The 25,620-nt window shown below is 47.2% G+C and overlaps 1 protein-coding gene across 5 annotated transcripts in view; it reads right to left on the reverse strand.

Annotated features, from left to right (window-relative positions):
• Positions 1-25,620, reverse strand: part of Myom2 (myomesin 2) — a 64,751-nt gene that overhangs the window by 21,639 nt on the left and 17,492 nt on the right. For all 5 annotated transcript variants that reach the window (XM_048456286.3, XM_085680684.2, XM_048456285.3 and 2 more), the window contains 14 exons: positions 23,990-24,078; positions 23,847-23,897; positions 22,555-22,719; positions 22,132-22,293; positions 19,946-20,087; positions 18,223-18,422; positions 17,532-17,585; positions 10,389-10,516; positions 8,977-9,160; positions 7,555-7,729; positions 6,068-6,189; positions 4,128-4,315; positions 2,678-2,804; positions 644-822 (listed from right to left, as the gene is read on the reverse strand). In XM_048456286.3, the coding sequence (XP_048312243.2) occupies positions 644-822; positions 2,678-2,804; positions 4,128-4,315; positions 6,068-6,189; positions 7,555-7,729; positions 8,977-9,160; positions 10,389-10,516; positions 17,532-17,585; positions 18,223-18,422; positions 19,946-20,087; positions 22,132-22,293; positions 22,555-22,719; positions 23,847-23,897; positions 23,990-24,078 (1,966 nt within the window). The remainder of the gene's footprint in view (positions 1-643; positions 823-2,677; positions 2,805-4,127; positions 4,316-6,067; positions 6,190-7,554; positions 7,730-8,976; positions 9,161-10,388; positions 10,517-17,531; positions 17,586-18,222; positions 18,423-19,945; positions 20,088-22,131; positions 22,294-22,554; positions 22,720-23,846; positions 23,898-23,989; positions 24,079-25,620) is intronic.

Here is a 25,620-nt window from a genome sequence, read left to right on the forward strand (position 1 = left end):
GAGAGACCACAGGTGTGTGTATATAGGCAGATGTGTGTGTGCATATATGCATGTGTGTCAGATGAGTGCAGCTATGTAGACGTACACATATACGAGCACAGGTGTGTGGATATGTGTGGATGAATGCATGTGCATGCATGTCTGTGTCTGAGTATGTGATGCTTATCAAGTAGATAAGCAATTATTATTAGCAATAATTATTAAAGATAATTATTCAATAATAATTATTATTAAATAAATAATTGTTAAAGATAAGCAATTATTATTAGCAATTACAGGAACTACGTAAAGAAAATGTTGGGCTTGAGGTTGAGGCACAGAGTTATATGCCATCTCCTTGCCTTGGTCGGAAAATGGACCTCTGCATACAAGGGGCGTGGCCCTACAATGGTGGCCAGGTAAGCTGCAACGTGGGTCAGGGAAGAAACAGCAAATCCTCACAGCTTTCTGGCAGTGTTTGTGAGGACAACACCACCTCCTTAAGGCGCTTTGCTGCCCTCTGCTGGAGCTTCCTGCCCTTGCTCTGTAGACCCTGGAGGCGAAGTCCCCTACGATGGGGGTCCCCAGGGCATCTCTCACCTACAGACTTGAGGCCAGTTTGCTAGGGAATCAAAAGCACTCATGTGAAAGGGGTGACAGTCACCTTTAAGTAGCGATTTGGAGTCGGTGCCTCGCTGGTGGTCTTCCACTCCCCCGAATCCTCTTCCTTAAAATCCACAAGATATCCAGAAACAGGACTGCTGCCCGAGTACACGGGGGCTTTCCACAGCATGACCAGAGAGGTGTCTCGGACCTCACAGAACGTCAGGTCATAGGCAGGGCCTGAAAAGTCGCTAAATCTGAGCACAGCCAGCTGAGCCAAGTCTAATTATCGTCATCACTGCAGTGACCCTGCCACCCTCACCACTGCAGTGACCTGCAGCCAGAACAGGGGTCTCCCATCCCTACCACTCATGTCACCCTGTCTGCTGGGCAGGGGCCTCCCACCCCCACCACTGCAGTGATTCCCTCCACAGGCAACACATGTATCCTCTTCACATCCACATCTCATTCTCTCTAGAAGGTTCCTGATGCTGGGGCTGGAAGGAGAGTCCAGCCTCCATCCCCTCCATCAGGTACCTGGACGATCGTGAGTACAAACCAAGCAACACACAGTGTACATCACTCTTTCAGGCCAGCACGTGGGCATCGGAGAGTCAATGTGCAGAAATTGTTACCATTGGTGTACTACAAACCTCCCAACACGCTAACACAGTCACAGTCCTCTCCAGGGTACCAGCAAGCCACAAGAGTCTGGGGCTGACTCCCCATTCCCAGAGGAGCTTTTAGAAGCAAGGGGGGAGATGATGTTAACCCAGCTTCATTTTAATTAGGTCTCAGTATACTCTGTGTGTGCTGTGAAAGCAGTCTGTATGAAGCCTTCAAAGGACTGGAGCTGGGCCTGGTAGTATAGACCTGCCATCCTGGTTAGTCAGGAAGCTGAGACAGGAGGATTAAAAGCTCAGTGCCTGTCTTGGCTCAGAGTAAGTTCAAGTTAGCTTGGCAACTTAGTAAAATCCTCTCTTAAAATAAAAATAAAAGAGTAGGGGTGGGCACAGTTATGAAAGATACAGTAGAGCTAATATAATCCCCGTTCCAATTCTCCCATAGACTTTTTTTTTTATTTTTGGGGGTAGATAAATGAATCAAAATGTATTCAATAGCAAAAGAGTAAAATCCAATGTGAAGCCCCACAACTTCAGAATGCCTATAGACTTTGGGTCCAGTTAATGTCAGTGTGTGGTTTCTTTTTTATATCTGAGTTTTTAATATAAAGTTGATTTTTAAAAAAAAAAAGATAAAGGCTGCCGATACAGCTCCATGACAGAGCATCGCCTAGCTGATAGGAAACCCTGGCCTTATTCCCGGGGAATGAGAAGGAGATAAAGGGCAGGGGAGGAAGAAAAGAGGAAGAGGAGAAGGGGAAGGAGAATTTCTGCAGAGCCATTTCTAAGGGGCCCAACTTAATTTAATGAAAATGAGGAAAGAAAGAGGAAGACTGGGACATATGGACATGGGAGAGAAAGAAGGAAGGAAGAGGAGGAGGAAAGAGAAGGAAGAAAAAGAGAGGGAGGGAAGGGAGGAAGGATGGAGGGAAGAAAAGAAGGAAGAGGGGAGGGAGGAAAGGGAGAGAAGAAAGAGAGAGGGAGGGAAGGGGGAGGAAGGGAGGAAGAAGGGAGGGAGGAAAAAAAGGAAAGAAGGAAGAAAGGAGGGAAGGAAGGATAGATGGAAGTAAAGAGAAAGACAGGAAGGAAGGAAAGGAAGGAAGGAAGGAAGGAAGGAAGGAAGGAAGGAAGGAAGGAAGGAAGGAAGGAAAAAACGGGGTCATATGTCAGGGGCCAGCTGCACATTGCAGACTGTGGAACACTGTCTCCCCTCTGTGCCCTGGGCTAGCAGCACCTTCCATGCTCCGCCACCCACTCCCTACTCAAAACCCCTTCCATGGCCATGCTCACTTGCATCAGTCCAGCCTCACGGCCACATGCAGCCCTTGCCACAATCCACATCATGCAATGGCCACCTTCTCACTGTGGAAGGAGGTGACAATATCATAACAGGCACCCACAAGCCTGCTACTGGAGCCCCCTCTGGCCAGACATGCTATTGGAGGGAGGCCTGCCAGGGAAGACTGTCTCACCGGGCTCCGGTGCCGTCCAAGCCTCACACTTGAAGTGCTCACTGGGATCCGACGGCTGCCCGATCCCAGCCAGGTTGACGGCAGCGATTTTGAACTCATACAATGAGCCTTCCGTCAAGCCTTCCACCTGTATGGATTTCGTTTCGATTAATAAAAGAGCTCAGTGTGGTGCTAACACGCAGAGGGCAAAGGAAGACCCATGAGGAGTTTGAAGAGAGAAGGAAGTGGAATGAACCGTACTGGAAAGTGAGACTGAGTCTTTTAAAGAGGCCACCTGCACCCAGTGTAGGTCTATCAGGGGCACAGGCCCAATAAAAAGCCACCGGATGCTGAGGGAGAACTTGGCAAGAATTAATATTGTCACACAAAATTTGAGTTCAAGCCACACACATCATCACATTTAAGTGTTGTCAATATAGTTTAAATGTTACAAAATCATATTATAAACTGTATTATAAAGCAGGACTTTCACTATGACAGGTATCAGGCAGCTAAGACCTCATTCCAAATTCTCATTTTCCCAATGTGTATGCTGTGATCAGTCCTTAGGTGTTGGTGATGAGGTGAACTCATTCTTCACTGCTCAAATGAAAAATCAAAGGCCTCTGTAGTTGAAATCAAAATTAGGGGTTTAACTCCAGACCTGTCACTCCTTCTGCATCTGGTGTGACATACACCGGCACAGGAGATAGGAAACACAGGATTTCTAGGAAAGGGGAGTGTGGTGGTTCGAAAGAAAATGGCCTCCAAAAGGAGTGGCACTGTTAGGAGGTGAGGTCTTGTTGGAGGAAGTGTGTCACTGTGGAGGCGGGCTTTGAGGTCTCATATATGCTCAAGTCACACCCAGTGACACAGATCACTTCCTGTTGCTTGTGAGTCGAGATGTAAGATCTCTCAGCTCCTTCTTTAGCACGATGTCTGCCTGCATGCTTACTTGCTTCCCGCCATGACGTTAATGGACTAAACCTCTTGACTGTAAGTGAGCCACAATAATTACATGTTTTCCCTTATAAGAGTTGCCGTGGTCACGGTGCCTCTTCACAACAATGGAAACTCTAGCTGAGACAGGTGGTTATCGATAAAGAGTAGTGACCTCCCATCAGCACTTGCTCAGCTAGATCCTTTCCCGCCCCTCTGCCCCGTCTGCCCACCCTGCCCCTGGACCAGGAAGGGCTCCTAGAATGGAACACACCATCCCTGCCAACTGGTCATTAATTGACTATAAAGTCTGCTCAGTTCCTGACAAGGCCTCTTTCTTGTTTCTTAGCTTCTAAGATCCATCTAGATCCAAACACCATGCCCCCCTATTTCTAGGATTTTTTAAACAATGTCTATTTCAGAATCAAAGGGCCCAAAAGCCAACTGAACTCTGAAACTCTGGACAAAGGAGTCCACCCAAAGGTCAGCAAAGGTCACCTAGGCCAAAAGCAAAGGACAAATGAAAACCGACCGTCAAAATCCTCTCTTTGACGGGTGAGGAGTTGACTTCATGCCAGTTCTTATGATGTACTTCTCGCTTGTCCAGGTAGTAACCTAGGATGGCTGAGCCACCGCTAAATTTAGGCACTTTCCAGCCCAGGGTCATGGAGTGGCCGTCACAGTTGAGCAGGGTAATCCCGTAGGGGTGAGAAGGGACAGCTGCAAGGACACAGAAGCATGATAATCACTAGGGCTCCATATTCCCCATCCCACTAAGAAGCCACCTTTGAGGTCCCCGGGGGAAACAGAGGCACAGGCCTCCTTTAAAGGGGGTGAGTTTAACAGTGCCCGTTCCTTTCGTCTGTATCCATGGCTCTTTCTAAAATGCAATTTCAAGCGCCTTGATGATAGAACGGGGACTTGTTTGAACCTGGACCAAACATGGAGACAGGAGATGGAGACAGCAGACCAACCCCTGAAACAAATACAGCCTTCTACTCTGCATGTGTGGAGAACCATTACTGTGTGGCCAGCAGGGGGCGGCACTATCCATTGCGTGTGTTTTAACTTCTTGGTCAGGAATGAAAATTTCAGAATATGGGTACATAGGTCATGTTTCCCTGTTTGGACACCATATCTAGAGGGACGTCACCTTCCCCAACAAGCTTAGGAGTGTGCCCAGCTTCCCACTGACTGATTCATCCTCCATGAGTGGGGATGGTGAGTTAGTCATCAGTAATTCCTATGGGGAGCAAGCACAAGCCTTTGGCTTCCTGCGGGAGGAACGGGGCAAAAGGCAAGTAAGGATGGATGCAGGTCATTCTGGGAGGGCCGAGACATGTGAGTAAGACCAACTGTCCTCTGCTCCCGCGCCCACTTTGGAGTTAGCAGAGTCCTCAGACTGTCCTCAGAAGTCCCAGAGCTGGGAGAAGTGGTCCACACCTCTATTTCCAGCAGGTGGGAAGCAGACATAGGTGGATCTCTGTGGGTTCAAGGCCAGCCTGACCTACATAGTGAGTCCCAGGCAAGCTAGGGCTACATGGAGAGACCCAGTCTCAAAAAACAAAAAACAAAACAAAGTCAAAAAAAAGGTGGGTATGTGTTTGGGTAGGGGGGTCCAGGAATAGTATTGCCTTAACTTCTGAAAGTGGTGGTAAAGTTATCTGGAGTTCAAAACAAAAACCTCAATGTATCTCTTCGGAACGAAAAGATAATAGTGTAATAGAGATATGCAGGTGTGACATTGGTATTTTAGAACATCCTGTAAATGTTCACCAATAGAGTGAGCTCCACCAATGGCTACAGCAGCAAGCAGACATGAGGGATCACCCTGTCTAGGAACAGCAAAAAGCTTTTTCCACCCCACAACTCTAAAGGCAGAGACTTAGGATCCCTGAAGCAAGCTGGCTCCCTAAACTAGCCCTCTCCTCAAACTGTAGCTTCAATGGAGAAACCCTGCCCCAGCAAATGAATGGAGTGTGATTTCTAAGCACACCCCTCAGGCCTCCACACTCACACACCCACAGGGACATGAGCATTCACTCACACTCACACACACACACATCACAGATGTGTGCAAAAAAAAATTGGGTCTGAATTGTCTTGTTTGATCAAAATAATAGACATTTCAAATATTCATGGGTAAGACCAGGAAGAGAGATGAAAGCCACATGGGCTGTCTCTTTGAAAGCACATATTTCAAAGAGACAGTCATGGCAGACAGAATATCCTCACACGAGTAAGGAGCTGTCGTGATACCTTCCATATTTAATTGCCATGGAGTTGGCCTATTGCCAGTTTACCCTCCACTGCTGTTTCCAGGACAAACAACCTACTGGGTGGTGAGGACTCTGTAACTAGCCCCGCACCTACACCTTTGTCCCCTGGTGTTGGTCTAGGTGGTGTGACAAGCATTTTTGATGCAGAGAGTACAGCCCTACACAGAGACAGAAGAGCCCATGAGCTACATACTGAGGGCCGCCTGGACCTTGATGACCTCTGACTCCTGGGAGTTCTCGCTGGTCCCCACAGCATTGACGGCCTTAACCCGGAAGATGTACTGCTCGCCGGTGGTTAAGCCATGTACCACAAACCTGAGGAACACAGTTGAGAGTCACAAGGCGCAAGCCCTGGCTTGTCACTTCCTACAGAGCAAGTATGCGTCACCAGGGCCCTTCATAAAAATTCTCACTTGATCTAAACCCAAGCTTACTCTTCCTGTAAACCACACACATTCATCCTCATTTTCAGTGCCATGAATTAATTCGTTGTTTAGAGTGAAAAAGCAAGCTAATTATACTGCATTTAATGAAAAAGTCTGAGACCTGCCTTCAGTTTTTCATCTGGAGACTGAAGCTTGGCCATAGCATCCAATTCCTCACATCTAAGAGGTCCGTGCATGGGAACTGAATGCAGGGCAGTGAGTAGAGACCAGGACCTCGACTTCACACAGAGCAGGCTGGAGCGTGGGCTTTGACATCCACCAAACCACATGTCCCTTGTCATGTCCTTTAACCCCTACTAGGCTCTGCTTTCCCTCCTGGGAAGTGGGGAAGCTCAGTCCTCACAGAACTGCCACGAGCATCAAATGGAAAACAATCCAGAAGGAACCTGGCCCAACTGCCTTGCACACAGGAAAATGAAACAGTTGCTAGGAATCTATCGTCAATATGATTTCATTACGGTAGTCAATACAACACCCTGCAGACCCCGTCCTGAGAATCCTCTCGCGAGTCTTTCTTCTGTTGCTGGCAGTGGGCTGACAGACCACCTGGCTGTTATTCTTTTATACCCTCTGGGGTTTTACAATATGCAATTATTTTTCAGGGAAGATGGTAGAGCTGCCACGGACATAGACTCCACCTTCCTGCGAAGTGCAGAAAACACAGAGCCAGGCAACCCATGTGTCCTGGGCAGAGAACTGAATGGGTAGTTCAGAAGTAAAGACTCTGGCTTCCCACTAAAAGACACAAGTCTGGAGCCACTGCCCAGCCATGGAGTATTCATTCCCTGTCCCATCCCTGTTGGGAGATGAAGGGTTTGCCCTGCTGTGTGGTGAGGAAAGATGTTACTCTGACCCCCCACATAAATCTAATTTAAAATATTAAGAAAACAGCAGTGATAGCTATCGTGACATATCATATATATATATATATATATATATATATATATATATGTTTGATTATTGCACTGCATATCATGCATTTATATGATCAAAATAATAATAGAAAAAAGTTATTCGCATCAACAGACAAGCTATCTCAGTGATGTAGCCTGCCTATCTTAAGTCAGCATGTTAGAATGACCCACCCCGACACATGACTAAATAAAGGGATTATGTCTACAGGGGAGTCAAAGACATTCTACTGTGATTTCCTCAGTTCTGAAAGCCACGCCGTGTCTGATACCCCGCCTCTGTAACACTGGATTGGTTGGTCGCTAGAGGATGGGGGTGGCACCTGTTATATCCGATGGGTTTGTGGTTGCATGGCTCCCACAGGTTTGTTCCCGCCACACAGCAGTCCACGTAGTAGCCCAGCAGGTCTTCTTCATGCTTCGGCCTGTCCCACTGCACCACAACAGACGTCTTTGTGTTCCGAGAGGCGAGCACCCGGCCCGGAGCCGACGGGACCACTGAGGGGGAGACAGGAGGATGGAAGCTGTGGTCAGAGTGAAGGCCATTCCAGAGAGCCACCTTGGCCCCACGGAGTTAAACCAGGGTTAAATCTCTACAAAGATGTGAGTTCTGGTAGCGCTGTGGGACTAGGGGCTCTTCTGGAGTCACATGACTGACAGGAAAGACATTACCACCATGAAATCTTCATTTCCAAATGGCTGCTAGAGATTCTAGTGCATGAAGGCTTTGCTTGACGGCCATGTTTGACAAGACCCACAGAGACTCCCTCCAAAGACACACACACACACTGATATTGTATTCTGGAGAATCTATACGGATACTCAGTTGGAATTAGAATTTAATCATCACATCTTCTATCTTTCCTCTCCCCAGTGGGTTGTAGGAAAAGTCCTCTGGCCACTCCAGAGCCAACCACCTCCGACACAGGCTGTCTTGGTTAATTATCGTCACTTTGTGCATGTGTCATTAAGTGAAAGAAAAGGCCAGGGCATCTCCTCAGAGGCTACAGGTGTGACAGCTGTGGTCCTGGGTGTGATTTCTCAAGTCTGGGTGACGGTACAAACAAGCCACAACCCAAAGAGGACCTGAAGGCAGCGCAGGTCTCCGCCCCCAGCCAGCTTACTGTCATCTCCAGCTTTTGTAAGATGTGGTACAAAGGAGAAGGGGTACCCTGGGCTCGGAATGAAAATGCCTAATACCAGGCACACCCTGCCAAAAGCTGTTGGGGTTCAGGAGGCCTCCGGAGAGGGGTACACTTTGGGATGGACCGTAATTTCGAGTTTCTGTGAGCTGCATTTGAAAGTTTCTGAGTGGGATCTTCAAGTCGGATGAGCAGGAAACCACCATGCGTTTAGGGTTTGGGTCTCTAAGTGACCATAGCGTAAATGTACATTTTAATCCATGCATTACTAGGTAGCATATGCTTATAACCGCAGCACTCAAGGGACTGAGATAGAGTGATGGCTGTGAGTTTGAGGGCAGACAGGGCTACACAGGGAAGCCCTGTCTCAGTGAACAAGCTCACAGACCATTGTTGGTTTCACGAAAAGTAGACAGACCTTTGGGGGAGACATTGAGCGCTGGCCACAATATGGGGCAGCCCTCCATTGCTTGTGAATGGACTCAACCCCACGCACAGACTCATGCACAAGGGGCTCCAGCGTCTTCATTCTCTCACTGAAGGGGTACCAGGGACACCTTATTTTCAGCTTGTCATGGATTCTGGTTGTATGCCATAGCTTACCAATCAGGTCTTGGGCCTGAATAGGCGGTGTTATCTCAGATGGGTCACTCAGGCCATGTTTATTGGCCGACAGAACCCGGAAGACGTAGGACTTCCCCTCAGCCAAGTCAAAGACAGCATACCGAGGCGATCTCACCGCTGTCTGGGCATTGACCCGCTGCCAGCTGCCACTCCCGACTGCGGACTGCAGGAGGAATGGGGCAGGACGTCAGAGTCTCCGAAAGAGGGAAGAGACAATCATTAAAGAGATAACTAAAGAATGTTTATGATTCCCTCACCACGGAATGAGTCACAGTCCAGTTAAAAGCTTTACCATTCTGTAGTGACTTAGAGTGGTGGCTGACACAATCTATGCGTTTCCAAGAGCATAGGTCACACAATGGTGAGGTCACATAGCAAAACCATGGCACTACTTAGCTCACTGAGCAAAGGCTTTTGGGGAATTACGTCATTTTGTTGAATTCAGGGTTCAAGTTTGTAAAAACCAAGTAAGAGAGAATACATAAGACATAATGGTATATCTTACAAAGTATAGGGGTATAATTTGTCAAATATGGTTGTATATGTGTGAACATGTTGTATATGTGTGTGTGCCTGTGTGGCCTGTGTGTGCCTCTGTCTCTGTGTGTGTGTGTATGTGTGTGTGTGTCTGTGTGTGTGTGTATGTGTGTGTGTCTGTGTGTGTGTATATATATATGTGTGTGTATGTGTGTGTGTATGTGTGTGTCTGTGTGTGTGTATGTGTGTGTGTGTATGTGTGTGTGTCTGTGTGTGTGTGTATGTGTGTGTGTCTGTGTGTGTGTATGTGTGTGTGTGTATGTGTGTGTGTGTATGTGTGTGTCTGTGTGTGTGTATATATATATGTGTGTGTATGTGTGTGTGTATGTGTGTGTCTGTGTGTGTGTGTGTGTGTGTATGTGTGTGTGTTGTCCTAGGCCATGACATAAAATGTGATTGCCTTTTCTTCTATCCAGGTAATGAAGCCTCAAGCTGCTCAGACACATGGTTCGCTCTACCAGATCGCCATCCAGTGGCTGCATGGCTGCGTGCAAACACCGAACACTGTTAGCTCCACTTCTCAGGAAACCAGCAGCCCTTGGGAGACGTTGGAAGGCGGGTGCAGATGTGTAAACACCACTCCTCCCCAAACCATAGGGACAGAGGACCCAAACAGGTGTGCAACAGTCTACTACACAGGTGACAAAGCTCAGTTCCCGCAAGTGTCCATGCCAGAGCAGCTACCTGTGAGGGGCCAGCCCCCAGGTCGCAGCTCTGCTCCCCACTACCTACCCTCCTCTTATACAACAGTGGTCAGGCTCCCCAGAGACCAGTGGGCTCACAGCCCCTAAGTAAAGCACAGAAAACAGGGTGGCCGCTGGAGAGTAGCCTTCTTGGGGACGTGGCCAGAATACCTTCTCAATGAAGTACATCAAGGGCTCCTTCCCACGGGGAGAAGGAGGATCCCAGCTGAGGACCACATAGTTCCTGCTGATCTCTGAGGCCTGGACATTGGTGGGAGGTCCTGGGATCTGAACATCACCTGCAGGAAAAATGAACCGAGTGGGTGCTGCGTGGTGATACTCAACCGTCCCCAGCATAATCCAGGGCACAGGAGACTGCCCTGGTGAGCTGGGAGGATGGCTCAGCAATCAGGAGCAATGGCTGTTCTTCCAAAGAACCCGCCTTTGATTCCTAGCACCTACATGGTGGCTGTAACTTCAGTTCCAGGGGACCCAGTGCTCTCCTCTGGCCTCTGAGTGCACCAGGTGTGCACACGGCTCATAGACACACATACAGGCAAAATATTTATACACATAAAATAAATAGTTTTTAAAAGACTGCCCTGCTACAGTTGGCCATTTCTACTCAGAGAAGGCAAGCAGATCCCAGGCTTCTTTATCCAGAGTCAAAGTAAAACCACTCCATTAAAGATCATTCCATTTTGTTTGTGTTTTAAAAAAAAAAAGAACAAAAAAACAAAAACAAAACAAAACAAAAAAAACCAGTTCCTAAGAATCTTATCCAAAAGTCTTTCAGAGTTTCTACAGGACAGAGGAATTAGAACCCAGAAGTAACCAACCAAACCAGGATTGTCTCTTGCTAGGATCTGAGAAGGCAGCAGGCAGCATCGCCAAGGAGCCTGCACTGGCCGAACCTTCCTGATGTCACCATGCTCTGGACTGAGATCTTACATTAGCTCCTAAGGCATGCTGCTCTTTCCTCCCTCCAAAGTCCCACACACATGTGCAAGCACTGGAATCTGTGCTTGTTTATTTGAACTTCAGGAGAGACGGTGATAAGCTCTTTGCAGATAGCTGTGAAGGGGTATTTATGATCAAAGACATCTGGTATACCCACGTCTCCTCTCAGTCACCTACATTGTTTAACTACATGTGAGGTGGTAGATATTTGTGTTTGAATTTATGAGCGAATTTCATAGGCCTCTTTAATTGTTATACAAAATATGAAAACTTTCAGTTAGATTAGCACATGATTAAAACGGTTTGAACAGTCCCCAGGACATCTCTCTGCCCTTTGCAATAGCTAATTGCTCCCTTGGGACTCAGCTCCAGGCGGCAAACTGAGCAGCCACATGGAAACAGCACAAAACAAGATTGGGTTTCACTCTGGGAGTCGCTTCACAGAGCACAGCGCGCTCTAGGGGGTTCAGCCTGATCCGGAATCATGCCCGTCCGTGGATTGAATTTCACAGAGGAGTCAGCATGTCTCCAGGAAAGTGGAGAAACAGAGGTGACTGAGGGAATGGGGAACAGCCCAGGACCCCACCAGCCCTTCTCAACCCTTACATGTGCATAGCACCTAAAAGGGTACAAGCAGGGACACCAGAGAAAGGCACAGAAAATGTTGCCAAATTCCCAGAACCAAATCATTTCTGGTGAAGCAAACTAGGGAGAACATATCGGGTACAGTTTCTACCACCCTGGAGCAGGCAGGAACTACATGCCAAATATTATACTTCAGAGCTGAGACTTATCTGTGTAGTTTTGGGGACACAGTCTCTAGGCATAGAAAAAGTAGACTAAGAAACACTATTGGCTACCAAGGCAAGAAGTAAAAAATCCAGTCTTTGCCAACAGAGAGCTCTCACTAAGGATGAAATTCTTGAGGCATTAAGACTTTCTACACTATCCCGGGGGAAGCAAGTAGCAGATCTACAAAGACCCTAGCCACAGACAGAAGAAACCAGGCTGGGGATGGCCTAGGAGCCAAGAATGAATTAATGAAATTCACAAAAACACAGATAGGGTGAGGGGAGAGGTCTGTAGAGACAAAATAAAAAAAATATATATAGTGACCAAATACTTCTCCCTGTGCCTTTCGCTGTAGAGCTGGGTGCAGCTGGTTAGCTACAAATGCTCTTGGCCTCTGTTCACTTCCTACCAATTCTCTTGGGCCTTCACTTAGTAGGCCATGGTTACACTGGATGAAGATGAAGATGAAAAGATACAGAAATATTTCTCAGACTAAAATTATTTTGATAACGAAAACACAGAATGTATAACTGTGTGTGTGTGTTGTGTGTGTGTGTGTGTGTTATTTTATCTTCCTATTATTTAAATTTTTCCACATTCATCATCTTTTTCCCCTTGGAAGATGACACTGTCAAGTTCCAATCTAAAATGCATAATAGAAGCCCAGACCACATCTAACGCCACAGCCATTGAGAGGTTGAGCTGGGGTCTAAGCTTAGGGCTTCTGGGTCCCTATCCTGGGCTTTGTTCCCTCTGTTAACCCAAGGAAATCATCCACCCCAGAAGAAGTATCCTTAAGTTACCAAGACCTGAGTTTGATTTGGAATTTGTAGAGCTCTCAAGGAGCCAGAAATCAAGAGAATGAGAAATCCAAGCCAAGGGCTACAATTTCCAGAATAGATGGTCAACTGAGCACACAGGGTACGAGCTCCATGGTTCAAGGCAGACCATGGGATCCTGGATATGGAATCAGTAGAAGGAAACCAATCTTGCAGGAGTAGCAGGATCACTGAATGACTACAAGTGTTTGCTGTACAGACTTGGTGATCTGAGTTTGATCCCCAGGACCCAAAAGCTCTAACTTCATTTCTGTTACTGTAGTAAAATAAAAAAAAAACCACTCTGACCAAAAGCAAGGCAGGGGGGCCATGTGTTTGCTCAGCTCCTAGGTTACAGCCCATCACTGTAAGAAGTCGGGGGAGAATTCAATCGAGAACGTGAAGCAAAACCATGGCGGAACACGACTTGCTGGCTCATTGGAGCTCATACTTAGCAAACTAGCTTTCTTACAGTCCCCAGAATCGGCTACACAGGGAATAGTGCTGCCCATAGCGGGCTGGTCCTTCCTACATCAATTACCAATCAAGACAATCCCCACAGACATATCTGCAGGCCAATCTTATCTGGGCAATACTTCAACTCAGACTCCTTTCTCAGGTGATTCTGGGCTGCGACAAGCTGACAGTGAATGCTAGTTAGGACACTGTATAAAGATAAAAAGCGAGAACTGACCCCACAAAGTTGTCCTGAGAGTGAGAGAGAGAGAGAGAGAGAGAGAGAGAGAGAGAGAGAGGTTTGCATAAAGTTTAAAAATACATAAATATAATTAACCTTAGTTGATTTAGCTTCTCCAAGAATAGACTATCATTTTTTAAGTGATAATTCAGTAAAAATTGGAAAAGGTAAATTATATTAAGGAAGGAGCATTGCTATGGATAGAATATTTAAAGGAAGGGACCAACCAACTGCAATTAGGGCAAAGAAGAAAGACAACAAAAAGACAAAACTGCTGACGTGCCTTTCCTGGTCAATAAAAGTAATGTTTCCATCAGCCTACAAATCACAATCCCGGAGAATCTAGACAACAATGAGGACCCTAAGAGAGAAATACATGAATCTAATCTACAAGGGAAGTAGGAAAAGACAAGATCTCCTGAGTAAATTGGGAGCATGGGGACCATGGGAGAGGGCAGAAGGGGAGGGGAAAGGGAGGGGAGCAGAGAAAAAAAATGTATAGCTCAATAAAAATCAATAAAAGAAAGAAAAGAAAAGTAATGTTTCCATTTCATTGAAACAAATGTCTAAAGAACTATCTGAACTTAAAAACAGTCAAAGCTGAGGAGGTGAGGAAGTTCAATGCTAGACTGGAGATGAGCAAACACTGACTTGATTCCTCAGCACTGCAAGGGGAGGCTGCAGGGGAGAAGGAGAGGGAAAAGGAAGGAGGGCCAGATGACACAAAACATTACTGAAAAGGAAGCTTGCTAGTGGCAAATGTTTGAACTCGGACATGATTTACTTAAAAACACTATAGAATCTCTTTAAAGATTAGTGAAGATGAGTATTTATGTTTAAATGACCAGAGGAAACAGGCTGTCCTGGTTAGCTCTTATTGTCCCCTTGACACAGCCTAAGTCACCTGAGAAGAGGAAACCTTAGTTGAAGAACTGCCTCGGTCAGGTTGGCCTGTAGGCACGTCTAAGGGACACAGTCGTGACTGCTAATTGACAAAGAAGGGCCCCAGCCCACTGTGGGCGGTACTCTCCCTAGGCAAGTGGTCCTCAGCCATATGAAAAAGTTATCAAACCATGAGCCAAGAAGCCATGAGCGGTAAGCAGAGTTCCCCCACCGTGTCTGCTTCTGTTCCTAGCCTGACATCCCCCACTGGTAGGCTGTAACCCAGAACTGTCAGATGAAAGAAACCCTTTTCTCCCCCAAGCTGCTTTTCGTCACGGTGCTTCCTTTAAATCATATCAGCAGAATAAAGCTAGAACACAAACTCACTCTCAAAGTTCTCTCCCACCACATCAGAACCTTGCTTCACACCCAGCTTGCTGCAGACCATAGATATTGCTATTCTAAACAAGCAACGCCTCACACCAGGGCCAGCATCCCCACGAGGCTGAATACCAGCCTATACCAAGGTTCCCCAGTCCTCATATGGGGTCTCATCCTCCTTCCAAGGCTAGCCATGCTGATAGATACTAGCCTTGGGCATGCTCTGATGCCTGTATAAGACACTGCCACACCCAAGAATGTCACAACCACCAGGAAGGGTAGAACCAGCTGGAAACGGGATGTAGAGAGGGGGTCAATGGAATACCTGAATGCCCTCAGTTTCCTCCTCTGGAAATCCAAGCCCCTGTGCCTGCCGGCAGCATCCCTGTATCACTCCTGTTGTTGCTATGGAACTGCTTTGCTTACTTGGCACTTTTCTTCACCAGCACTATTCTTTGTTCAGCATGCTTCCCAAAAGCATCTGTGCCGATGTGCTAAGGGTGGCTCCTCCAGCTAGAAAGGCACGGCTGGAAGGTCCCTGCCTTGGGGAGTTTTATTAGGCTCCCTGCTTTGCAGTACCACAGGTTTCATCACAGACCCAGGGCATTTGTGAAGCAAGCTGCACCTTCTCACCGCGGCCTTTGTTATGGGGTGTGAATTCCACCGTCCTCATTGGGAGAGCTCCACATTTCTCCTGCTAATCCTGCATCCCATGAGAGTGAAATAGAATGCTTTCCCCCCCAGCATGCCAAACCTCCCAATTATAGGGGCCTGCTCACAGCACGGCTGTCCTCTCCAGTATATCTCAAAGCTGTTTCTCAGTCATTCAAATAGCTATGTTTCAGTAGGCCCTTCGCTTAGCACAGCGCTAGACTAAGGGACAGACAGTTATGTGGGGTTGTAAACCACCCTGCCTGGGCCAGTTTCCTCTACTGAGTATTGATCAAGTGTCTCTCTTGACTTTGGAGGTCTTCTGGATATATGTTTGTGTGTGTGTGTGTGTGTGTGTGTGTGTACATATACATATACATATATGTGTACATATATGTATATATATGAAGACCTCCATATATATGTGTATATATATGTGTGTGTGTGTATATATATATATATATATATATGACAAAGACCACTAGTGCCACCTCAAGGTCACCTCTGCAGAATCCCCAAGTGCTTGCCATGGAACTTTAACTTTTCTGTGGTCAAGGTTGGAGCATGCTTCTTCAGAGACCCTATAACCTTCACAGGTCCACATGGAGACTGTGGATTGCAAACCTAAAAGTCAATCATAGCCCGCAAGTGCCCTAGGAGGAATCTTCTCTGGTAGCTTCAAACTGGTTTTGCAGTCTTTCTTTAAAAAGAAGGAGAGGGAGGGGGAGGGGTGAAGAAGAAAGTGTGTGTGTGTGTGTGTGTGTGTGTGTGTGTGTGTGTGTGTGCAACTTTAAGGAGCTAGTTTTCTAGTTTTCTCCTTTCATTATGAGTTCTGGGAATCAAACTCAGGTTACCAGGATTGCCCAGGGGCACTCCTACCCACTGGCCATCTCACCCCTAGAATGTGACTTTTTACGTCTCTGCTCACTGCACTGTGATCTGGCCATAAGTCCAGAACGTTGGACTCATGGTGTGATATTCGCCTCCTCGGTCCCTCTTTCTAGCTGTCTCGGGGTGTATGTTGATGAGACACAGACATAGCATCAAGCTTCAACAAGAGAAACACGATCCCCCAAATCAAGAATGCCATTTGAAAGAGGAGTTGCAACCCATTTCAGTTCAAATGTTAGGAATGAAATTCTTGCTGAAAAAAAAGTTCAAATAAAACAAGATATTCTTTCACTAAGATAGTTGGTAAGATGGGCTGTGGTGGGGGGGGGCAGCCATGATAAAATAAGTCTGGGCAGATCACCCAAAGGAAGTTCTTTACTTCCAACCATTATCACCTGGGACTCTGGCCATCAATGAATTTAAACGGAGTCTAGAGTCTCAATAGTTTACCCTGAGAAAACGCCTGGCTACAGGAGGAACCACAGGCTGAGATTGCCGAACCCCCACCCAAGAACAGACCATTCAAAGAAAATGCCTGGCATTCCAAGAGCTGTAGACAGAGACACCTGCCAGCGTACCTCAACAGGACACCCCTAGACAAACGTCAGCCAATCAGGGGCCCTAAACCTCAGAGACCCTCACTCCCACCTTTACTACTATAAAAATCCTATTCTAATTGAGCTTGGGGCTCTCCGGTTATTCCAATACGTTGGACATGCAGAGAGACCAAGTTTGCAAACTTGATTAAAATAAAGGCTCTTTGCTTTTACGTATGGGACTCGCTTGTGGGGATTGCGTGGATTTGGGCATAACATGAGGACTCGCTCGATCGATCTACGGTACAGTGCTTGCTGATCTCCACCTGTGTAAAAAGCCAAGCGTGCACACTTGTTAAGTCTAGCACTCGGGAGGCAGCGACAGGTGAATCACTGGGATTTACTGACTCTTGCAAGCTCCAGGCTATTGAGATACCTTGTCTCAAGAGGTGGGAGGGAGAGAAAAAGAGGGAGGGAATGTATGTGGAGAGAGAGAGAGAGAGAAAGAGAGGGGGAAGGAGGAACCCAACGTCAGTTAAGAATCAAATCTCAGCTTTACCTGACAAAGTCCCTAGAAGATGCATTGGGGCCCTACTAGAAGAGAGACTCACATACGACAGCTTGGCCACTGTCCACTCTGCCTTCCGCCTCTCTCATCTCTAATGAGAGCTCTCAAGTTCACAAGGCTGAAGAAAGAGTGTCTTACCTTCAAGGTCATCCTGGTAGATGACGATTTCTTTCTCTCCTTCCAAATGAATGGCTGCACAGAAAGGGTGACAGTGACTTTAAGATTCAAGGGTTCTCTACAAGAAGCACAGTTTTCCCTAACTTGGGGTGAGTTGTGAGCTGGCTCAGCATTTAGGCAATAAAAAGGTATGGAGGTCATGACCTCTGGTATTTTGGAAGTGTTCCTGATGATTCTCAGCACAATCAGCTCTTTGCAGAAGGTCAGAGGACTCATAGTGACTCCCATGAACCATGACGAAGGGTCCAGTTCCATAAAGGAATCTGTGCCATAGAACTTAAAACTCAGACACAGAGTGGCTTGGTGTTGAGACCCAAGTCCCACCACGTGTGGAACTGCATGACCAACAGATGGGGAACATGTGACTCTAGGCATTCTAGATCCCCAGGCACTGCGTGGTGAAGGCAGGAAGCATTGCCATGAAGCACAGCATCAGGCTCTATTCCTAAAGGCATGCCAATCAACTCCAAGGTGTCAGTCACCTCCAAGCCCAAAGACAATGCTGATGGAGATGCTGAGAATAGGGAAACACCGCCTGCCGCACTCATCACAGGAAGTCATGCTTAAATGCAACGGGTAGCCAGAGAAAGAACTAACGACATGCAGGGGATTCACGGGTTCCCAGTTACTACTGGGACTTAAATGAGCCTACCTTGTAACCTTCTGAGGTCAACGGGGTCAAGGGCAGCCACAGCATCGGAGATCCTGGAAGGTCTGCTGATGCCAGCATTATTGACAGCCCTCACACGGAACACATATGACCTCCCTTCAAAAAGTCCTGTGACGGGGTACTTGCAGATCTTTACGGGTGCATCGTTGCACTGGACCCAGTTGTCGGTTCCCACCTCACATCTTCAAAATGAAAAAGAAATAAAGACAAACGAAGCACATGTGGTAATCTGCTAAGTACTCAGAGATGCATGCTCACAGAGCAGTCTTCACAGGGTGGCATGCTATTTGGATAAAAATTCACACTGTTGAAATACTGACATCTATAAATGGTAATAAAATAAACCTTAAAAGTATTTAGTAAATTCAATAGCTATCACTATACAGGTACATAAAGAGTGGAGGGAGAGAGGGATGGATGAACGGATGGATATAAATAGGTGATAGTATAGATATAAGATAGATGATAAATAGATGATAGATGGATATAGATGATTGATAGAAGAATGATAGAGATAGATAGAGAGGTAGTAGATAGATAATAGATAGGCAGACAGAGAGAGATAGATAATAGACAGATAAATGATAGAGATGATCGATTGAAGGATGATATAGATGATTGATAGATAGATACATAGATACATACATGCATACATAGACAGTTAGATAATAGGCAGACAGAGAGAGATAGATGATAGACAGACAGACAGACAGACAGATAGATGAGGGAAAGTTAGATGTCAGGAAGATAGCCAATACATGCATTTACATGGATAGACAGGTAAGTTCAATCTTTGCGGTTTATAGCTTAAGACAATTCCTGGCATCAAACATGTTTAAGTCAAATCTGCTCAAACACACATTTTAAACCTGTTGTTGGCATTTTCTGTTTTAGTTTTCCCCCTCCCTCTACTCCTCCTGGTTCTTCTCTACCCACTCCCAATCCGGATCCATCCCCTTTCTGTCTCTTATTTTAAAAGAACAGGCTTCTCAATGATAATAATAAAACATGACAAAAATCTAAGATAAAAACAAAAAACTTTCGCATCAAAATTGAACAAGACAAGCCACATTGTCGGCAATTTTTCTGGCCGCTTGAGTGACGAGGCCACAGGGCGGCCCCTCAGCCTGCAAGATGAAGTCTGGAGAGGATCTACCGTCTTCTGTCTGCACTGTACACCTTACTTGAGCTGAGCCAGGGCTGACACCTTCCTGCGATCCTGCTCAGGCTACTGAACAGTAAGACACCAGTTTCCAGAACCCTTCCCATGCAGAATTCAGAAGACTTTTGAACATATAGTCCTGTCCAGAAACCTGGACACGCAGGCATAGGCTGAGGAATTTAAATATAAAACTTTTATGTTAAGTCCCCAGCGGATAACGGCAGGGTCTGAAAGTTAGTCTTTTGGGCTCTTTGAGTCATAAAGTTGAACACTCATGTTAGAAAGTGCCACCCCTCTTCCCCTAATTATCCCGCAGATGAAGGGTCGGTTGGGTTACTGGTCAACCAGCCCCCGGGGGGTCTCCCAGGCTCAAGCTGCTAGCATCATTTATCAATTACTTTATCTGTGATATTGGGTAGCCAAATAGTGGCATGACCATGTTCCTGAATGGTACCGTCGGCCTACAGTGACATTGAACATCCCAGTGTCCTTAGCTACGTCACTGGTGTTCCCATTCCCTAGGAGAATGAAGCACACGCTCACTTGTCAATGAAGTAGCCGATGACAGGGCTCTCGGTAGTGGTGTTGGGTGGTTTCCAAGTCACAATGACATAGTCTCTGTTGGCATCATGGCACTGCAGGTCCATGGGTGCTCCAGGAGCCCCTGTGACCAGGGGGTCAGCATCTGTCACAGGGAAACGTGTTCACATCACCTACAAGGTGGGGTCACTGCCAAGCCTGTCCACAGATCTCCAAACTCACACTCTTTCTCATCAGCTTGATCTTTATCACCAAATTATTTGAACGTGTTTAGTAACCTAGCAGACTGATATCAAGAAACATAAATGTCTATATACATTTAAAAAAAACTAAACACTTAGTCTTTTTATCTGTGGCTTTTTTATAAATTGATCAGAATTTTCCTTCACTTAATTTCACGTGGTCAAATCATAAAAGTAGTCAAACTTTACTAATAGTACAGTGGTGGTGAAATAGCCTTTGCAACATCTGGGGAATACCAACTGAGATGCTTTTATATTTCAAATTTCTTAGAAAATGTGAGAATTTAAAAAAAAGACAACTTTGTGGTCAAATGCCTGGGTCAAAGCTTCCCCATTCATTTTTGGGCCTGTACGTGTAATTTTCATTACAGTACATTGAAGGCCAGCAGAGCTGGTTAGAGAGCTAATACACTTAACACTTGATTTTCTTATCTAAAATCTGTATTTAATCAGGAGCCATGATGTTGCATGCCCACAGAAAGCAGAGCATTCTGCAGTTTCTAGTTTAAACCTCCATAATGTAGTAAAGGCCCAGGATTTATTGACATTGAGTCTACTGGTTCCTTTCCATTCATAACCTCCAGAAAGAGATTAGAACGGTTGGGCTCCCCAGGTTTGTGTCCTGTTCTTCCAGCTCATAGTGCTGAATAAGCAAGGCAATGAAACCTGGTTGAAGTCATTGCATTTTTATGGTACACAACACCCTGCCAGAGGCACGCCGAAGAATGGGAGGTATCTCTTAACGCCGATTCCATTAAAGCCCACAAAACTGTATGGGAGAGCCTGAGATCACAGCCCTGCGTGCTTATGTGAGCTTGCGGGAAGTGCGGAAGCAAGATGTATATTTTTGTTCCTGAGGTAACGGACTCTAATGGCACAGCTCTCCATGACGGTCTCTCTGTTCTAACTGCCACAGAGAGACAAAAAAACCTAACATCCCGAGGGCTTTCTCACATCACCCACACCTGGAGCTGCAGGAGGCTGAACAGAGGGACCAGCTGAAGAAGGCTGCCCACATGAGACAGAAAGCATGGCAGCCTGGGACAGCCTCCATAACTGGGGTCTCCCCAACAGGTTCAGGAAGGAGCCCACAGAGGGCAGCCTGGGTGGGTGGGCCAGGGAGGGCAGAAGCAGCTCGCTGAGAAGGGGACATAACTCTAACACAGTATGCTAGGCTTTGCAGGGGGAACGCTCCCAGGCTATGGGTCCAACAGAGTTCAGCCCCGGCTCCCCCGCAAGAAAGATAACTAAGTTCTCTGAGCTTTGGTGTCTCCAGCTGGGAAACAGAGCAACTTACAGAGTCATCATGGGAATTTTCAGTGGTCTGTATAGATTGTGCACGAACACATGTCTATACACACCTACACACATATGTATGATGAGTGTTTACAATGCTTGCTATCATTGCTATTGCCTGGTGCAATGCCTGGTGCATCATGGTACATTTCTTTATTATATAATTAAGAAGGGCATCCTGATGAGCCTGTGTTGAGGGTTGGAGGCAGGACAGAGGATTAAGCCTGACCCAGGGCATTCTGTAACTGTTGCTGCCATGTTGTGACCATAGTAATTAGGAATGAACTGAACCAGAAAAGAAAAAAAAAAAAACACTGTCATGTGTCAGTCGTAACACCAGAGTCTAAAGGAGCCCACTGCCTCCTCCACGGAGCTGAGCATGCAGCACACTCACTCTGGGGGTTCCCTTTATAAATTCTAGGTGGGAAGGAGCAGTAGGGAGCAGAGACCATGCATCTAACTCTATCTGCTTACTCACAAGTCAGAGTCACGATGACAGACATGCCTCTCATTTTGGAAGGGGCTATTTCTGGGCAGGGGAAGTGTGCAATGACCAAGACACCCCATCTGCTTTCCTGTATCTCTTCCCTGTCCCCCACCTCCCATGTGGCTTCTTCCAACCCTCTGCTTAGACCCCACCCACTGAAGCACCTCTGACAAACAGGAAGGCGCTGTGGTCACTAACGCCACCCCGGGACACGATCCTCAGGGTGTAGAGCCCCTCGTCGTCCTTGTTCAGGTGGCTGAAGGACAGCGAGGCCTGGCCTTCCCCGAAGAACATCTTCGTCCACTTCGACTCTTTCAGTAGCAGGTCTGAAACAGCAGCAGAGGGCAAGGTTAGCTCCGGGGGCTTCCTCATCAGCTGCTCCAAGGGGCTCCTAGATGGTGTTCAAGGTCAGTGTCAGGCTACCAAGGTCACACACACACACACACACACACACACACCACACATACCAGCTGCTAACACACCAGCAGAGATGAGGCACAAGGCCTGAGGTCACACCTCCACCAAGGGCTCACAAGTCTAGCAGTAGAGAGGAAATGTCCCCAAGCCTAATTCCCCAAAGTGCTCACCATCCCGGTACCACTCAGCTCGTGGCTGCACTCTCTTCAGATCTGGCGTCACCAACAGCGTGCACTTGAGTGTGACTGTCTCGCCCTCTCTTCTGAAGGTGACCCCGAATTTCTCCAGAAACTGGACGTCAAAATGGGTGTACGGAATCACGGGTGAAAGTGGCACTGTGGGGGTCGGGGGAACAGACACTGTTGGCGCCAAGCCAGCCTGTGTGCCTGGGTCTCAGCACAGCAGATGTACTCAGAGCACTGCCAGCTGCCTGCTGGGTCCTCAGCTGGTTATGGGGTACCTGCCCACTGGGGTGGAGAACTGCCTGAGGTTCTGCATCCCCCAGACTCGTGTGCTGAAGCCCTAACCACCGTGATATGAGGGCATTAGACCTTTCAAAGGTGATTCGGGTTTGATGGAATCACAAGGATGGGCCCCATGATAGAGTCAGGACCCTTACAGAGAAGGAAGAGAGACAGCTTTGTAGCCAGGAGGACCCGGGAGGACCACCTATAAACCAGGAAGTAGTACCTGCCAGAACACACACTGGCAGCCTGAGACATCAAGCCTGCAAACCAGGAACCGCGGCCCCTTCTCAGTCACCTGAGTCCTGGGAGACCGCCATTAGGGACATGTCACACAGGGACATGGTCACACAGGGACACAGTGCAGACCTGACTGCGCTCACAACATAGGTTTTACGGCCTACCAGCTTTGGGAAAGGCATACCCACTGGTGGTATGACATCTTCCTCTTTAAGAATAAACTGTGGGCTGTTCTGATCTGTGGGCCATTTCACAGCAAGTGATCAAACAGACCTGGAGACGTCAACAAGAACCAGATTAAACCTCAAACACGTACTCAGGAGAGGGTGTGCTTCAGGAGGAAGTCAACAGGCTGTGTTTAGCTGGCTGTTGCAGGACTGGTGTCAGACTCAGGGCCTGGCACACGCTAGGCAAACATCTACCCCTGAGCTATCGTCCCCGCTGTTGTTGAGTCAAGGTCACATTATGTAGCTTAGGTTAGCCTTCAACTTGCGATCTCCAGATCTCTGTGTCCCCAGTGTGTGCCCTCACACTTAAAAGTAAATGTGACACTAATTTCAAAAGTGTAAAAATGGTTAAAAAAAAAAGTTACACGGTGAATACAAGCACATTTATTATTATTGTAATCTAAAAGTATTTTGTATTATAGATCTTTCCAGTATCTGTTAGAAAGATGTTTTACCCTGAGAAAAATCATTTCTCACCTAGTGATTTGTCACTAAACATCTTTCTAGATAAAGACAGCCAGGTATACTTACATCCAATTGGGAGTCCTACGGAGTGCAAAGGCTCCTCGTCTCCTCTGTACCCTGTGGGGAAATTTGGGTGCATGTGACCCAGAAGGACACAGGCAAGGACAAAGACCTTCTTCCCCTACCCCGGACAGACAGCAGGAACATACTTCTCACCACCACCGCAGCATTGGTAGACACTTGTCCGTGGGGGTTCGTGGCTACTGCTGAGTAAGTGGCTGTGTCTTCAAAGTTGGCCCTTGAGGAGAGAAAGCAAGTTTAAGAGATGTTCTGACATGGTCGGCCTCCTGAACTTGAACAAAACATTCCTAGAAAGCCAACCACGTGGCCTGGATCACTTGTGATCTATTGGAGAACGCCAGCTCTGTTTTGGAACGGAAGGCAGGGCATAGTATTAATTATAGATACAGATGCATGCCTGACCCCAAACTATGTGTGGCTTGCACTCTCAGAAAGGAAGGATAGGACAGCTTCCAGAAATCATTTATTTCACTCTCGAGGAGAATTCATCAGGTCTGTCTGGCACTATTTCTCAGCCTAGTTGAATCTGTTGTTTCATCTGGTCACGGGGAAGGCTTCTGGGATCTTGGTGCACAGCAGAACCTCCTGCTGGGTCAATAAAGAAGCATGTTTGGGAGTGTCTTATGTCTGTTCTGTAGAGGGTGGCTGCTCTCCTCCCTGGGAGTTGATCTCTAGTTGGCTTGAGGTGGTCCAGGAGCTGGCAATTGGTGCCAGTTTCTACATTGGGTTGATGCTTCCCATCTGGGACTGTGCCTACCACTATCCTGTTCTAAATGGTTCTGAGATGACAGCATGACCAGGCTGCGAGAACTTTCCAGAGCCCCAGGCAGGAGCCTGAGCTTGTATCTGAGGCCTGAGCAGAAACCCACAAGCTTTCCTAAGTGTCAAGGAAAGCAAATTCAGAGCCCCGCCTCACTCCCCAGAAGCATTCCTCAGCCAGTAGCTGATGTTAAGAACCACAAATGGTACAATCCTTCCAAGACTGGAATGACCCACACTGGCCTCATTGGGGTTGGTCGTGGGTGTGCATGCGTCCATCCCGGGAAGACTATGAGCTTGAGACGGCAAGGGCTGAAACTCTCAGGGTGCAGGATTCTCATCTCCTGGCTTCCTTCAGAAGTGAGGCCACTTCTGTGGTGGTGAACTGGCACCCTACCCCTTCATCTTCCCTAGAAAATGTGACAAGAGAGAGCCAGGCGGCTTTATGTCCTCTGATTTATGGCAGTACTCTATTAGGTTTTGGTAGGGGTCTCACTCTTGCGCCCTCTCCTGTGTGTATATACATATGTGCTCATGTGTATGTGTGTGTAGGTATATGTGTGTGCATGCACACGAAAGCCAGAGGTCATCCTCTGGAGTTGTTCCTTGGGATCTGTTCACCGTGATTTTTTTGAAGCACGGTTTCCAATTGGCGTGGAGCTTAGACTACACTAGGCTAACTAGCTAGACAGCCCCAGGTTTCCACCTGTTTGTGTGCCGGCAGCACTGAGATTGCGCCCATGCCTCTATGCCCAGCTCTCAGGTCTGCATGCTTGCATAACAAGCCCCCTACTGACCGTGCCATGTTCCCAGCACCACAGTCCCCAGCTATTGGCTTATATAACATTGCCAGTGGGTCCTGGAAAATACCGTGGGAGAATCTGACACTTGGAAAGGTTGGAAAGCAAGCTCCACAGGGCTCCAAAAGTGGCATTCCTGCTGTTTCCCTCCTAACTGGGGGCACTGGGTAAGGTCTTAGTCTTGGGGAAGAAATAGCACG

The sequence above is a fragment of the Myodes glareolus genome, chromosome 23 (genome assembly GCF_982192425.1).
Source record: "Myodes glareolus chromosome 23, mMyoGla1.1, whole genome shotgun sequence".
Classification (NCBI taxonomy): domain Eukaryota; kingdom Metazoa; phylum Chordata; class Mammalia; order Rodentia; family Cricetidae; genus Myodes; species Myodes glareolus.